The 16,804-nt window shown below is 44.7% G+C and overlaps 1 protein-coding gene across 1 annotated transcript in view; it reads right to left on the bottom strand.

Annotated features, from left to right (window-relative positions):
- Positions 1-16,804, bottom strand: part of SORCS3 (sortilin related VPS10 domain containing receptor 3) — a 587,799-nt gene that overhangs the window by 82,549 nt on the left and 488,446 nt on the right. Inside the window, exons 9-11 of the mRNA XM_022568819.3 lie at positions 16,593-16,772; positions 6,862-7,008; positions 5,217-5,319 (exon numbers count right to left, since the gene is read on the bottom strand). Of these exons, the coding sequence (XP_022424527.1) occupies positions 5,217-5,319; positions 6,862-7,008; positions 16,593-16,772 (430 nt within the window). The remainder of the gene's footprint in view (positions 1-5,216; positions 5,320-6,861; positions 7,009-16,592; positions 16,773-16,804) is intronic.

Below are 16,804 nucleotides of genomic sequence, written 5' to 3'. Positions count from 1 at the left end.
ATATGGATAAGCTTGGACCTCTTGAACTACTCATTCATACCATTAATCTCTTGAAAATTAATCCTGATGGTGGCAAAGAGAAGAGTAAACTATCATGCTGCCTCTAGGAACACCTTCCTCCTCATGTATAACTTTAGCCTATGAAAAACTGGTGTGTGTATGTGTGTATGAGTGTGTGAGTGTGTGTGTGTGTGTTTCCAAGTTAAACTTGCCAATATGTTTCTTGAGTGCCAGGCAGTTGAGTAGTCCATTAGTATAGACTATGTAACGAAAATTATCCAGTGCCCAAAAGAATATGACAATATTCAGCAGACCATGGCCATCCAGCATGGCAGGAGAAGTCACCTGGTTTATGCCCAGCCTGACTACACTTTATCCCTTCACACTGTTTCTTCCTCTCCCCTTCTTTTTCTTCCCCTTGTATTAATACTTCATCACCTTGTGGTTATGCTTATTAAAAACAAGAAAGTGGTCGGGCTTCCCTGGTGGCGCAGTGGTTGAGAGTCTGCCTGCCGATGCAGGGGACGCGGGTTCGTGCCCCGGTCCGGGAAGATCCCACATGCCGCAGAGCGGCTGGGCCCGTGAGCCATGGCCGCTGAGCCTGCGCCTCTGGAGCCTGTGCTCCGCAATGGGAGAGGCCACAACAGTGAGAGGCCCGCGTACCGCAAAAAAAAAAAAAAAAAAAAGAAAGTGGTTAAGATTTCCTAGTCTATCTATATTGCCCAAGTTTGCCCACACAGCCCCTGAGCCCAGAACAGTGCCCCAAACTTAGAAGTGAGTTGCTCAATAAATAACTGTGCAACAAATGAATGAGTAAAAAAATGAATGAATCATGTTCTGATGTTGATGTGCATTTGGGGGGGTCTTGAGAAGCAGGAAAAGTACCCTAAACATGTAAGAATTTACCACTGAGGCTGATATGTTTTCTTTAAAAATAGCATGAAGGGAATGTTAGCTCCCTTCACATCAGTAGCCAAATAAGAGCACAATAAAAATGCAATAATGAAAATGTTAATTGAGCTGCTGACATTTAATGCTTCAAGATGAGAATTTCAAGGCAGGCTACAGCTTGTCAAGCTCCCATCGGCATCAGGGAGCACACAGCTAGCCAACTTGTTTTGACACTCAGGCTTCCAAAAATACCTCTGGGGCTCAGGGCTCAGGCAGTCAGTATCAGTGGGGTGGGGACAGGCATGGTGAGCGGCTCTGAGGAGATGTGTCTGGAATTTGGAATTCAACTCTTCAGATCCAGGTTTTAGAAGACACAGATGAAGAAAGAAAAGAGGGACGGGGCAGAAAACGTCAACCTGAGTCTTTTAATGATGGCTGCCTGGGACATTGTGCTAAGAAGGGTCCTGAAGCCATATTTGGTTTCAACAGAATAGAGTTCGGTGATCTATTAGTAACGTCTACCAAGGGTGGTAGAGAGAGGGGGAAGCAGGTGTAAAGTCCCCCTAGAGCTGGAATCTGCCAGCCCTGTCATGGCTTCTTAGGCTCTGTCTCATCACCTCTTACCCTCTTCAGGAGCCGGTTCTGCCTACATCTTAAGCCTCTCTTTCAAAGCTTGACCCAGATTGATTTTGGAGGTGTGGTGGTGGTGAGAATCCAAGGCTCCCAATGAAGACTGTTTTGGAAGTATCTTGGGTCAATTGAAAGGATCCCTGAAACAAATGCTGCTGATCACAGGAACTAGAAAGACAGTTCCCAGAGGAAAGGACAGAGAAGAGGTGTCCAGGATGATTTGATCTTTGAACATGTTCAGTCCCTAAGTGGACCTGTGGGAAGGAAATCTCTGATAAGGGAGAGTCAGGGTTATGGCGTCAGAGAAGAAAGATCTGAAAAATGTGCCTCACTGGCTAAAGCAGAACTGGAGGGGGGCTTCCCAAGGTGGCCTCTAGCCAGATTGGAGGGAGAGGTAGCTGGTCCCCGCTGAAGTGATGTGATAGGAGGGAGAAATGGGGAGAGGGATGGAAAACGGGGAGCTCCTCTCAGCAACAGCTTAGCTTGGAAATCACAGAGGTGCCGCTGCCCTTTTGGGCATGTGTAAACAACACACTTTTAAGCCCTACGTCCTCCCAGGGCTACCTTTCTCTGCTCCTTAGTTAGATACGTGTAAAGGAAAGAAAGAAAGAGAGAGACAGACTGAGAGAGAGAGAGAGACCGAGAGAGAGAGAGAGAGAGAGAGAGAAGCTTTTAACATCCTCTGGGGTTAGAGATGCTTCTCTCACCACCACTGATGCCCACTCAGGGTGATTAAGTGCAGGGGGAAGCAGACAGTGCGCAAGCCACTGCAGGAAAGGAAAGCACCTCCATGGAGGGGACAACACAAGGGTACGAGCATTCAGAATGCATAGGAAGCATGGCAGGGAGCCTGGGGTAGCTGTGGAGCGGGCATGTGAAGAGGCTCAGGGCTAGGTCTGGCTGAATGGCTACTGGACAGACTAGACTTGGAGCCAGAGGTGTGAGTGAGGGCACAACACCTGCCCCCTGCCCTCCATCCTTCAGCTGTAAATCGAGGACAAGAGTAATCGCCTTTTCCACATCATAGGACCATTGTGCAATCAAGGCTAGGAAAGTGCTTTGCACACCTTAAGGCCCTGGGAGGATGTGAGGCCTCGACGACTAGCTTGAAACCACAGTGGTAAGGATAGTAAGAACCCTAGTGCTTCTTTTTTTTTTTTTTTGCGGTACGCGGGCCTCTCACTGCTGTGGCCTCTCTCGTTGCGGAGCACAGGCTCCGGACGCGCAGGCTCAGCGGCCATGGCTCACGGTCCCAGCCGCTCCACGGCATGTGGGATCTTCCCGGACCGGGGCACGAACCTGCGTCCCCTGCGTCGGCAGGCGTACTCTCAACCACTGCGCCACCAAGGAAGCCCAACCCTAGTGCTTCTCATGGCTAGAAGCAATTGGCAGTCTCTCCAGACTGGAATTCCATCTGCCTCGTGAGATGGGCTCAACAGGAGCCTCAAACAGGGACAGGACAGGGGATGTCCTGTCATCCCCACAGCTTCCGGGAGCCCTCATCTCAGTGAGAGGTGGGAGGACGCAGTGAGGAGTGGAGAGGAGAGAGGCCAGGATCACTGACACCTGAAGGCAGGTGAAATGCATGGATGTGGAAAAGGATCCTGGAGAGACAGGCTCCATTCAGGCCAATGAAGTCATCCTAGGATAACTTCATAATTATTCTCCCGATAGCGAACAGCCTTCCAGGGAGAGCTGGCAAGCAGGGTAAGGAGAAGCTGGGAATGAGAAGGCATGTGCCGGTGACCTAGCACTGGCTTTTCATCAGGATCTCGTCAGCTGTGTTATGGTCCTCTCAATGCAAAGCACCATACAAAGTTACAAGAGTGACAAAGGGAGAGAAAAGGAATTAGTAAATTCTCATGTATATGGACAAAAAAGTTTCAGAATCCAATCCTTAATGTCTATGTGTCTGTTAGTTTACAAAGACTTAGCACTAGAGTAATTTAGAGGCACGTGATGGTCTCAGGTAATAACAACCACAACTAACCTACCTGACTATGCTCTGAGCCCTCAGCGGGATCTTCCCTCTCTAATTCTTACAACACACTCACAAGGCAGGGAACAAAAAAAACCAAAAAACAACTTCATTTGCAGGTGAGGAAAATGAAGCTCTGAGGTTAAAGAACTAAGCCAAACTCATAAGGCTCGTAAGCGTCAGAGGTCAGCTTGGCAAGCAGGACTACAGGGTTCCTGAGTGCATTCATTCATTCCGTGGATGCAGAGTGAATGCATATTATTTATGGATCTCTTGAAGGAGATGTGCAAACCATACTCTCCTGGTGTAAGAAGAGCAGTTCTAAATTTCTGTAACATTAACAAGGATAATAGGTGACATGTATTGAGTATTCGATACGTCCTAGGCACTGTTCTGAACACTTGAAATCCATTGCTTCATTTAATACTCCAATTCCGTTATGTTGGTATTATCATTCCCACTTTGGCAATGAAAACACCAACGTTCAGAGTGGTTAAGGCACATAGAACAATGCCTGGCTATATAGTTAGCATTTATATTTATAACTGATTACTATTTTTCAGTGTTCCTTCCACTCCAGCCCAGGGTCTCCTATAGGCCTTGAGGAGAGGCAGAGAGCACAGCAGTCCCAGAGCTGGGAGGTCCAATGAGCATGGATGATGGCGTGTGGGGTTCACTCCCCCCAGCCAGGAGGACACCAATAGAGCCTGCCCTCATCTCTCACCGTCCTGGGCTCCCTGAAGCCAGCGGTGTTAAATATGGTGGCTCCAGTTCCTACCGGGTGGAGGGGAGTAGTCTGAGGTGTCAGAAGGCTATGCTAGCTGTCAACCCGATTCGAGTGGATGGTCGCTGGTGGTGTTCAAAAGTTCACACAGTTGGAGGCTTGGAGAAGGAAGTCACGTCTACGAGAGCAGTAACGCCAGCGGCTGGAGCTTCAGGTTGATGAGTGAAAACAGACTAAACCATCTCAGCAAGTTGCTGTGAATTTATCTGCTTTCATTAGAAAAATAGCTGCCTCATAGCAGAGCTCTAACTTCGAAGATTAGAGGCCTGCCTTGCTTTATGCCATCAACGTATTCCTGCAAAGGTGTGTGGAAATCAAATGCATGCTAAGCAGAGCACTTTCCCCCAGAGACTTTCATTTTCATCTCGGAGTTGTTTTATCTTCATTTCTGATAGACGTTCAGTGGACAGTGCATCCAACAATACAAACTGGAGTTTTTCTGCCCTTTCCCCCAGGCTCTCAGCCAAGCGGTTACTCATGTGTAAACAAACCTTTACACGCACCAGAGACCTCCTGATTAAAAACAGCTCTGGGGTGAAACCCTTGGTAAAGAATCCTCTGTGTAAAAAGAAAGCTACCCCAACTTATACTTGGTGAGCTAGGAAGTTCATATACCACGTTTTCTTAAAGTGAGAATTCCCTATTACAAACAACCTTTCTGATCTACCAGTTCACTTGGAGAGGAGCTCTGGCCTCTTGCTAAGCACAGGGTACTGCCCTGTGACCATGTGAGATGTTGCATTTACCAAAAGTTGCAAGTGTCTGGAGCTCTTTTACTGGGTTATTAGATTGGCCTTGGAGTCCCACAGATCTTGCCTATTTTCTGGGAAGAGTGCCCATAGCTTTTATCTGATGCTCAAATGATTCCACAGAGGTCGTAACATATTCCAGAAGCCCTCAGTGAGGAAGAAGCCCAGGGAATGTCTTCCTTACCTGTGGCCACCACGAGCCCTGGAGCCGTCTCCTTGCTGGAGATTCTCCCTGAGGAATACGGATTTTCAGAGATCTGCAAGTGTAGATGTAGGGAGCAGAAGGGCTAAAACAGAGGAGGAGAAAGTGGCTTCATTCCAGGAAGCTCCTGACATGCACCCCTGCCCCACAATATATGGGGCTCCCAGGTGTTCAGCTTCCAGAAACAGCAAGGATTGGATGTGAGCCACTCACTTAGTTTGGGGCACAAGTCGTCTCTCCCTGAACAGCTGATATGTTCACATCACAAGCTGCCCTGAGCACCATTCATAGGCCCCATCCTGTCCCTGTTCCTGTCACAACTGTAGGCTTCCCCTCTCTTCCTCACCCCTACCCCATCCATCAAGGTCCAGTTCATGGTCAGCCTGATGAAGCCTCCCAGACCATTCCTTCCCACAGGATGACACTGATCTCCCATCACTGACCTTGCCCATCATGCTCTGCTCCTTGGAGCCCTAACGGGCCACTGGGAGCGGTGAAGTGGGGAGGTTAAGTGAGAGCCTCAGGCCCTCTACCCTCTCCTTCAACCAGATGGTCCCTGTTCCTGCTTTATGTATTTGGTTCCTGTTTATAATTTTACTTTGAATTTTACTTAAAATGTTTGAAGCCATTATTTGAAACTCACAAGTTTGTGTTCTTTATTCATTTACTTATTTATCCCTTTTTGAGTTTCTTTAAAAGGATTAGGGATTTATAGACACCATATAATAAATAAAAATAAACGAATTGTGAAATCGGGGAAAGGAGAAAATTAGGTTAATAAGATGAATCCATGGGTAAGGTTTGTGGAAAAAAAATTCTTGCTGTGACCAGTTCTTGCATGTAGGCAGGCATCTGTCTCTGACCTTCCTAGGACCCCAAATCAGAAGCATGGAGCTGGACTGAAAACTACAAAAGAGGAAAGGCCCTGTTAATCCTATTTACCACTATATTCCCAGTTTTTAACATAATGTCTAGAATATTCAGTAAGTGGCAAAAGGCAACTTTTTTTGCAAAGGGGAAACATAACCATTTCTGGGACCTCAGAAAATTTTCTCAAATAGGTCCTCTTTAAGAGGGCACTGAGAGTTGTGAATTTCACTGTTAATTATCTGTCTTCCCTCCTCACGTGGAGCTGTACCTCCATGGTGCCTACCCCAATATTCCACACAGCTGGAACCCTGGGAATGCTGAGAGATTAACTCTGTCCCATGTGGACATACCAGCCTGACATTCCTTGGGCTTCCAAGGCAAACTTTGCTTACCTTGCCCACCATCAAGCACTTATCATCAAGCACTGTATCATACCAGCATCAGCTAATAGATATTTACCACTACTGAGCTCTGTCTGGGACCCTTGGGCACAGGCTCTTTCTCTTATGTTTCTTTATCTTCCTAGGAGTTGGAGCACATAGTATATTCTCAGTAAAGGTTTGTGGAATTCAACTGAACTTTCCATCCAAGTGATATGGCAGTCTGAGCCCACAGGTCAATGCCCTGGGACCTGTAGGACATCCCTGCTCAGCACCAGCCAAGATCCTAAGCCCTCCCTGATGGAAGAAAGCCCCCGTTGAAGCATCCCCAGGTAACCAGCCTGCCCTGTGGTCTCACATGAGACTGGGGGACTGACCAGCAGGCAGTGTACTGGGCTTCCTCTCAGGTCCACGTCTGGAGCTTGCAGGAGGCGCCAATCCCTGCCCTTGTTGTAAGTGATGTATGTCTTCACTTGGTCATCCACCTTCTTGTTTGCCAGGAATATCCCTTTGATACCTGCTACCTAGGAAAAAGGGCGAGAGATGGAGAACAATGTTGGGCCAAAATGCCTATAGTTTTGGAGAGGCCCTGGGAGAAGCCCCAGCATTTTCCACAGCATGTGGGGGTACAACAGAGGAAAAGAGGAGGAACATGGTGAGAAATGTCACGTGCCACGTGGTCTCCAAAAGAAGTTGAAGTTCATCTCTGCTCCTTCCGCCCCCACAAACCAGATGTCCCATCCCCCTGTTATTCATGTGCTTTGCCCTGGCCTCTGGACTTTGTTCAGAGGGCTTTATCCTTAGTTAACTATCAACACTCCCTCTGGGTGTGGGAGTGGTTGGTAACAACTGAAGGAGTTACTCCTTCTAGAGAACGTTTGGGATTAACAGATACAGGCTACTATATATAAAATAGATAAACAACAAAGACCTGCTGTGTAGCACAGGGAACTATATTCAGTATCTTGTAATAACCTATAACAGAAAAGAATCTGAAAAAGAACATATATATGTATATATACATACATATATATGTATAACTGAACCACTTTGCTGTACACTTAAAACATTGGAAATCAACTATACTTCAATAAAAATTTAAAATAAATAAATAAAACCAGAGAGCATGGGATTTTGCTCAGGAGGGGCTTGTTGACAGGTTTTCAAGGCATCAAGGTATAATCTGTAACGGGAGAAGTCCAGGTGCCCTGATTAATAGTGAGGTGGACATTTGGGGGCAGGTGACCCAGCTTGGCGACCTGGCCCCTGTCACTGGCTGTGCCACCAGCTCACTGGGTGACTTTGGATAATTCCCATATTATCTTGGGTCTCAGCCAATGGTCATTTTGAAAGAGCCCTTCCCTTCCTTTCTTTCCTCAGTCAGCTGGCAAAGGATACAACAGATAATGGAGAGCACTCTTGCCAGAGTTCCGATGTATTGGGATTTGCACGCCCTTGATATTCTGAAGGAAGACGAGTATCGCCACAAAACAAGTAGCCAGAGAATGAGGATATTTATGATCCAGAAGCGTTCGAGAGTAAGTGCAGATCTGACTCATTTTTATTTCTTCTATGCCTACATCTGGGCAATCAGAAGAGATATTTAGAATGACAGCAATCTATGTCAAGGAAACACTCCTTTGACTTCTGGTTCAAGTGCCAGGATTTTCCAAAGGAAAGGTAATTCAAATTGTTTAAATATATATAAATAAGAGGTAGAATGGCAGGTTTTCTGGATTACACTCAGATATCTCAAAATTTTAACTGTACTTATCCCCATTATTGGAGGGTCATCATGAATTGAGGTTTACTGCAGTTCTGAGAGGATGCCAGGGGGAACAAAAGGAAGGAATTTCACAGAAGTGAGTTCTTTTAATGACATAATTTACCTGATGAAATGAGAAGTGCTTTTCTTTTTTTTTAAGTAACCTGACTGGCCTTGAAAGAGAATAGAGAATGCCAACCCAAATACAAAACAACAAAGAACTACAAAAATGGACAGAGGATGTCAGGGGGAGAACAGTGTTATCTGGGAAGGACACCACCAGGGGAATTTGACAAAAGGCCAGTGATGGAACTGATTAGCTTCCTAATGTGAACAGAGGGTGGGTAAGGACAGAAGCCAAGGTGGGGAGAGGGGCAGTGTTGTCAGAGTTATGCCCTTCCCCAGAGGTACCCTCCCTGCCCTAGCTGCTTAAAGTCAGTGCCATTTCAGGAAGGCCGGCACCTTACACACTCAGCCAAGGGCTGTGAGGCCCTCAGATCACCTCGGTCTTTAAAACCAACTGCAAAGTTGTTTCTCTCCAACCCAATTACCAATAATTCCTCACAGAAAATGGAATCTGTGTTTCCTTAGAACCTTCTGCCTGATGGAGGCCCTTTGCTATTCTCTTTAGACACAGAGCTGGTGTCTTTTCTGATGGAGCACCAGATAATGATTCCATAGAACTCTTTCCCCTAAGCCAGCCGCCTGCCCCCAACAGGTACCCAGGGCCTTGATATCGAATTTCTAGAACATATATGGGTCAGAATCAGACTTCTGTCTGTCACCATCATCCCCTGCCTCCTAGCTCGATACATTCTAGCGTGAATTACTAGCCACTTAGCTGCTTCTTGTGTTCTCTGGATGAGCACGTTTGGAAAATATAATATGCCAATATTATATTACCATATTCCCACTAAGAACTCCACCACTCAGACGGCTATTTTCTGTGTGCCTCACATAGTCTGAGAGCAAAATCAGGAGAATGGAGACTGAAAATATATAGAAGGAGAGATTCTGAAGGAACCCATCTGCACCTCTGAAGGTGTTTCTCCTGTAGTTGCACCTAACGCCAAAGCAATCTCAGTCCTGTCTGCCTGTCTGGGGAAAAAAAAAAAAAAAAGATAAAACACTTCCCACTTGTATTTGGATTGTTCAAAGCCCTTACGTTATTGCTGAATTGCTTCTTGGCTTCATCTCTTGTGTAAATGGACTATAAATTTGGAGGGCACTTTGTTTTTTCTATATCTTAGGCCAATAGCTTTCAAACTTTTCGATTGCAATCCAAGTACGAAATACATTTCTGTTGGCCCCTAGCAGACTCATACCCATATATGCATGTATGTGTACACACACAGCTACATAGATATCTGACACAAAAGTTCCATGAAACACTACTTACCTTCACTACATGCAATGTAAAGGAACTGGGGAACGAAACACACATTTTAACTCTTCTCCATGCAAGGAGGTATTTGGAATCTGATCAACTTAAAAACATGCTTCTTCCCACTGTGGTTTGAAATCAGCAGCATAGCTGCTGCTGTTAGCCCCAAGAGTTCAAGGAGAAAGGCACCAGCTTGTAAGGTGGTCCCCAGAGAAGAGGGTAGTACAAGGCCCCAGGCCTGCATGGCCCACTTTCCCTCTGGGAATCAATTTGAGGCGCAAAGGGACACTGACAGCAGCCCCTTGGCAGAGCACTGAGTCCAGGTGGCATGATCATCTGACTCAGCCCATGCCCTCAGGACAAGGAAGCCAGGGCTCTGCTGAGAAAAGCAATTACCATGGTTTGCCTTGGGCTGTCCCTAGAGTTGGACCTGTTGTGAGGGGCTGATGAAGGTCAGTTGGGGAAAATGTCCCCACGGGGTCTATAAGTAGCCATCTGTCCAAAGAAGGGTAATGTAAGGTCATGATAAAGCAGTGGGTGGAGGGCAGGCACTAGGGACACAGAAAGCAATAAAACATCAATAAGATGAGCAAAGAGGCCAGAACACTAAGGGTGGCTCAGAGTTTCATTGTACGCATCCAGGTATCCTGAGCTCATGATAATTAGTCATTAGGAAATTTAAACGAAACTAATGAGGTGCCACTAGGACCCTAAAAGAATGTCCAAACACACGTGTGTGCACACACACACACAAAACTGATAATACCAACTGTTGTTAAAGATGTGAAGCAACTAGAACTCGCATACATCTCTGGTGGGGATACAAAATGATACTGCCACTTAAGAAATGGTTTGGTGGCTTTTTATAAACATACACTGAGATTCAATCTAGCAATTCTACTCCTATGTATTTACCCACGAGAAAGAAACACCTATGTTCACATAAATGTTTATAGAAATTTTATTCATGATCACACAGAACTGGAAGCACCTTGAATGACCTTCAACTGGTGAATGAATAAACAAACGAGGATACACCCAGGCAATACGGTATTACTCAGCAGTAGAAAGAAAGGAGCATCTCTTGATATTCAACAACATGCGTGAATCTCAATGTACTATGTGAAAGAGGCTAGGCTCAAAAGACTCCCTTTTTTGCATTCATATGAAAATGTAGAAAAAATAAAACAGGAGAGACAGAGCGAAATCAGATTGGTTTGCCAGTGACTTTTGGTGGGAGGAAGATGACTACAAAAGGGCCATAAGGGGCTTCCCTGGTGGTGCAGTGGTTGAGAGTCCGCCTGCCGATGCAGGGGCCACGGGTTCGTGCCCCAGTCTGGGAAGATCCCACATGCCTCGGAGCGGCTGGGCCCGTGAGCCGTGGCCGCTGAGCCTGCACGAACGGAGCGTGTGCTCCACAAGGGGAGAGGCCACAATAGTGAAAGGCCCGCGTACCGCAAAAAAAAAAAAAAAAAAAAAAAAAGGGCCATAAGAGGGAATGTCGTGAGACAATACCTTATATGTTCAATGTTCTATATCTCGATTATGGTGGTAGATGCACATACCTCTGTCAAAACTCATAGAACCAAAAAGAGTATGACCAAAAAGGGTAAATTTTACTGTACATAAATTATACCTCAATAAAAAAAATGAATGTGAAAAAAATGTATAATAGGAAGAGCCTGGGCTTTTTGGTCAAATTGACATGGGTTGGTTCAAACACAGCGTCACCCTTTACTAGCTGTGTGATCTGAGCCAAGTTACCAAACTCTCTGCACCTCTGTACTCTCATAGGCACAATAGGGAATGGTATCTCCCACAAGGAGTTATTGTAATAGATAAATAAGAAAGAGTATATATATCATTAAGGGTTGTGCTGTCCAATACCATAGCCACTAGCCACACAGGGCTACTGAGAACTTGAAATGGGGTCAGTGGGACTAAGAACTGACTTTTAATTTTATTTAATTTTAACCAATTTAAACTGAAATTAAAAAAAAAACTGATACCTGATCCAGTTATTGGCAAACTTTTAAGTATGCTTGGAATAACTTGGATATGTGAATCTACCTTTTCTACTGTAAATTTTATGAAATATAAATGCTGATTAAGCATTTCTGGTGAAAATTTAGCATATGAATTGAGATGCTTGAGAAGTGTAAAATATACCCAGGATACTGTAGACTTAGTATGACAAAAATTATAAAATGTCTCATTAGTAATTTTTCATACTGAGCATATACTTAAATGACAGTATTTTGGATATTTTGGTTAAATAAAATATAATATTACAATTAATTTCACCTGTTTCTTTTTACTTTTTCTCTTGATTTTAAAGTGCGCGTGCAGCTTGTTATATATTCACTCGACAATGTCAGTTTAAGGCATTACCTGGTATGCTGTTGTTAGTATTATACAGAGTTACAAGTTGGACGCTTGATCCAGGAAAATATTGAAGAAAATGCAGCAGCTCAGAGAATGTTTCTACAATATAACTGAAAGTGTTGCAAAGAACATTTGTTACCTGATTTACCAGCGGAGAACATCTAGGAAGAAATGCAGTTTATAGTTAGAGATGTGAAAAAACCACAATAGAGCTCTGTATGAAAAGAGTGTCATAAGAATAATGGTGAACACACATAATGAACTGCATTCATTGTCAACACCAGCCTTGTTTTGATGGAATGGCTCTGTTACCTTAAAGAAGAGATCACTATTTGGCCTTCAAGAATTATTTTCTCCCCTGATTATGTAATTACAGCCATGACAAGACTGCACTCTGATGAAGGGACTGGACAGAGCACAACAGACTCCCTCTTCAGCAGGAAACTGCTCCAACAGACCAGGAAATGAACAATGCCTCGCCTTAGATTTTAGGGAGTTGGGTGGGGTTGATCCCCTTGGTCTCCAAGGTCTCTCAGTGCCAAGACCTACAAGGTGTACTTCTCAAATAAATTCTCACTTTCTTTGTCCCCTTTCCAATGGCAAGAAGAGGCTTGAGAGGTCCATGTGGAAGACAAAATGACACAGTAGTAGCTTTAATCAGCTGTGGTCAGCTCAAGCCACCTCACATCTGTGTTAACTAAAGGCATCTCAGACATTTCAGACAAGGGCAAACAGATGTAACACCCTGTCACATTGTAATATAAAGCTTTACATTAACTTGGCATAGGCACTGCCTCGCGCATACAATTATCATTTGCTAGATGTAAGGGAAAACATAGAGAAATACCAGCCCAGAGAATAAATGCCCGACTCTTCAGTCAAGCTCTTTACTAGCATCTTCATAGCCTTTACCCCCACTATTCTCCAGGGTCATTCGACATTCTAGGAAAATGGACCTCTACTCATCAGACTCTGGTTCTCTTCTTATGCTGGACTTTACCAGGCATGCCTTTCTCCCATGCTCTAGCAGTTCATCATTTAAACCTACTCTTCTGCAAGTCTCCCCAAATTCATCAAGTTAGAATTAATTTTCCTCTTAGTGAACATGCAGGAATCGCACCTCTAATACAAGTCAGACTGTGATCACTACCCTACTAGAGTCACTCACGTCTTTCCAGGAGATTTTGCGTCTCATGCACCAGCCTCATCAGGCAAAATACATTTCATGAAAGTGTGTTACTTCAGCTGAATGGAACACGAAAGCTCACTGTTTCTTCCGGCTGTATTACTCAAGGGCATTCAGAGTCCACAAAAATTATAGTCTCTTTGCTAACTGGCCATATGGTACACAATCTCAGTTTCTGTGAGAATCTCCAGTGAAGAAGGTTAAAGTCTAATGACCCCTAGAGACCAATTAGATTGGGCTTAATCTCCAAATCACAGAATGTATACCCAGGTGCAAAGCAGCATCACCCTCTAAAAACCTGCAATATGGTCATGGTCTAGATAGTGTCAGGATATAATTTATTCCCTTGGTATTAAACGCCTTCTAGAATCTGAACCCCAACTACTTATTCAGCACTCATTCTTGTCCCTGACAACCATCTATTCTACGCAATTAGACTGGCTAGCTCACAGACTTACAAATCTACACTGCCTGTCCAACTCTTGGCTTATGCCATTCTTGACATTTGGAATGCCTTCCACTTCTTCACCTCCTCCTCCCCAGGGCAAAAGTACTGATAACCGGATTGGTAACATTGAGAAAAAGAACTGGTCTTTTACAGCACATCCCTAACTCAACTATTTTGGGGATCTGCCTGCAAAGATCACATCCTCTGCACCACAATGCTGTGGTGTTACAAAGACAGGCTTCCATGGGAGAGCTTTTTATTTTTTTTTTAACATCTTTATTGGAGTATAATTGCTTTACAATGGTGTGTTAGTTTCTGTTTTTATAACGAAGTGGATCAGCTATACATATACATATATCCCCATATCCCCTCCCTCATGCATCTCCCTCCCACCCTCCCTATCCCACCCCGCCTAGGTGGTCACAAAGCACCGAGCTGATCTCCCTGTGCTATGCAGCCGCTTCCCACTAGCTATCGATTTTACATTTGGTAGTGTATATACGTCCATGCCACTCTCTTATTTTGTCCCAGCTTACCCTTCCCTCTCCCCGTGTCCCATGGGAGAGCTTTTGATTCACTACTTCTGCCTGTGACTGGATGGATGAGTTCAATTCTGGGGAGCAGTATTAGCAAGACCATTTCCTCCTACATGCTTTTCAAAGCAATAAAGCTGACATTTGATCTCCTTTTGTCTCACCCTTTGCTTCTGTCTCAAATGGTTTCATTCTTCGGCAGGTAAAAGAGGAACTTTGTTTATTGACCCCTTCAAAGCCCAACAAACTAGACTGCAAGCTCCCTGAGGGTAAGAACCCTTATCTTTCCTGCTTTCCTCATGGTCTGGAACACAATGCAGGGGCATGATCAACCTTGATAAAAATGAATGGAGAACAAGGTCAACAGAATTGGTTTTAGGGAAGTTGCCTTGCCTAGTGTATCTTGCTTCTCTGTAGGTGCGATGACACCATGTATTTTTTTCCCCAAAAAAGACTGACTTCAGAAAGACAAAAAAAAATTATATGCATCTTGGCACATTCTTCATTTTGATTCATGCGTCACTTCAGATCAGAATGTCTCACTGTTCTAAATGACCAAGGAGTTTCAGGCACCCTGTTTTAGGAAAGGAACTGCACAGTGGCAAACTCACCCACCATATCAATAGAGTCAGAGAAACAGGAATTTCTCGGCTGAAAGGTCATCTGCGGCAATGTCCACCTCTCCTACTGGGCTCTGACCACAGGAGCATGAATAATCCTCTTACCTCTACAGGCTTACTTGTGCAAACAGGAATGGCCTCACTCCTGGGAACATTCATACAAACCTTCCCACAGATGTGATCTACTGCCCAATAACAAAGGTATATTTCTGCCTCCTGGTGTGATTAGAGGCATGAAAATGTAAGCTTCCCAAAGCCATTTACACTCCTAGTCATCTCTACTAGTCTTTACAACTTTAGGAAGAAATCTAGGTCATTTCCGAAGCTGGGACCTTGTTGCTAAGGGAATTATTTCAGCACTTGTCTACGTCCTAGAAAATCAGGGTATTTCTACCCTGACATTCACTTCTCTCCTTCTTTTTAATGTACCTGCATTCACCCCATGCCTTCTACCTAATAAAATAACTGGAATGGTATATGTTTCCACCACTCTTAGTAACTGAGCAGCCAACTTAGATACCAGAGTAGGGATGCGGGCACTCTGACATGCACTGCTCAGAAGAGACCACTGTCAAGCAGAAGGCCATGTGTTGATCTCTCTGCTCTGACAGCCACTCCCGCCCCTTGAAGAGGAAAACTCACGATGGAGTAGCTCAGCCATACCATCTGAGGCTACCGCCCACAACAGGCAACTTGTCCTGCTGTAAATGAATGACCTCCACCAGCACAGCCTGTGGGGTCTGACCACAAGTCACTAGTAAATGTTGGATAATGAGACACGCCTCCTTTGCTCAAATCAATCCATCTAGTTGAAGTGGTCAGTCAAGTTCTTTCACTGCGAAAGATCACACACTAGAGGTATAAACAAGCAGTGTATCATTAGGGTCACTGAAACAATTAGTTGTTCTTTTTTAAAAAATCTAGTCCCTAAATGGAATCACTTGGTTTCCTAGATAAATTATTCTTTAATTGGTGGTCACACTAAAAAAAATCAATATAAGTGGAAACTCAATAAAGGTGATCATATTAAAAAAAAGATGTGGGCTTCCCTGGTGGCGCAGTGGTTGAGAGTCCGCCTGCCGATGCAGGGGACACGGGTTCGTGCCCCGGTCCGGGAAGATCCCACATGCCGTGGAGCAGCTGGGCCTGTGAGCCATGGCCACTGAGCCTGCGCGTCCGGAGCCTGTGCTCCGGGAGAGGGAGAGGCCACAACAGTGAAAGGCCCGCGTACCGCAAAAAAAAAAAAAAAAAAGATGTAAGTCACGGCCAGTTCTTCTCTATGCACAGGTGTTGGCATCTGGCAGCATTTCAGGGAAACTCTCACTCCTACCACTGATATTTGCTTTCCTCTCCTATAAAGTTGTTCATAAAACATGATTTTCCAAATAATTTAAGGTATATAAATAGCACTAATCCCTCCACCCAGATCTCATAAAAAGAAGCACAGACTTGAAAAAAGTACTTAAGAGATCACTGAAGTCAAGTACCTTCACTTCTGGGCTGTAATCCTGCTCATACACATAAGACACTGACTTTAGCTCCCATTTGTTGAAGGCTTATTGAGTCAACCACCACACTAGATGCTTTACAAACATTATCCCTCATTCTCACAACAATCTCATTAGATCAATATTTTATCCCCATTTTACAGGTGAGGGAATTGAGAAGGTAAGTCCCTTTCCCAAAGTTACAACTGCTAAGTGTACAGCTGAGATCTGAATTCAGGACTATCTGACTCCAATGCTTGTGTTCATACTGTCAAAACTCATGAAATCTTGGCTACATACCTCATACAATTCAATAATGATGTTTCCCATCAGACCTCTGCTGCTCTTGATGTTCTCCATGGCCAGGGTGAAGTAGATCCCACGTGTGTCTGAGATGTAGAGGTTGTACGTGTCATTCTGGTTCCATTCCTGGACAGCTGCGAACACTTGGTTCTCATTGGTACTAATGATGTGCATGTCCTATAAGAAGATGGAAGGCCTGTAAGGCAGCA

The sequence above is a fragment of the Delphinapterus leucas genome, chromosome 16, assembly GCF_059928025.1.
Source record: "Delphinapterus leucas isolate spDelLeu-1000000601 "Yukka" chromosome 16, BTC_Dleu_Yukka2, whole genome shotgun sequence".
NCBI classification, from domain to species: domain Eukaryota; kingdom Metazoa; phylum Chordata; class Mammalia; order Artiodactyla; family Monodontidae; genus Delphinapterus; species Delphinapterus leucas.
The sequence above is the reverse complement of the archived record's forward strand: the minus strand, read 5'-3'. Positions and strand labels throughout refer to the sequence as shown.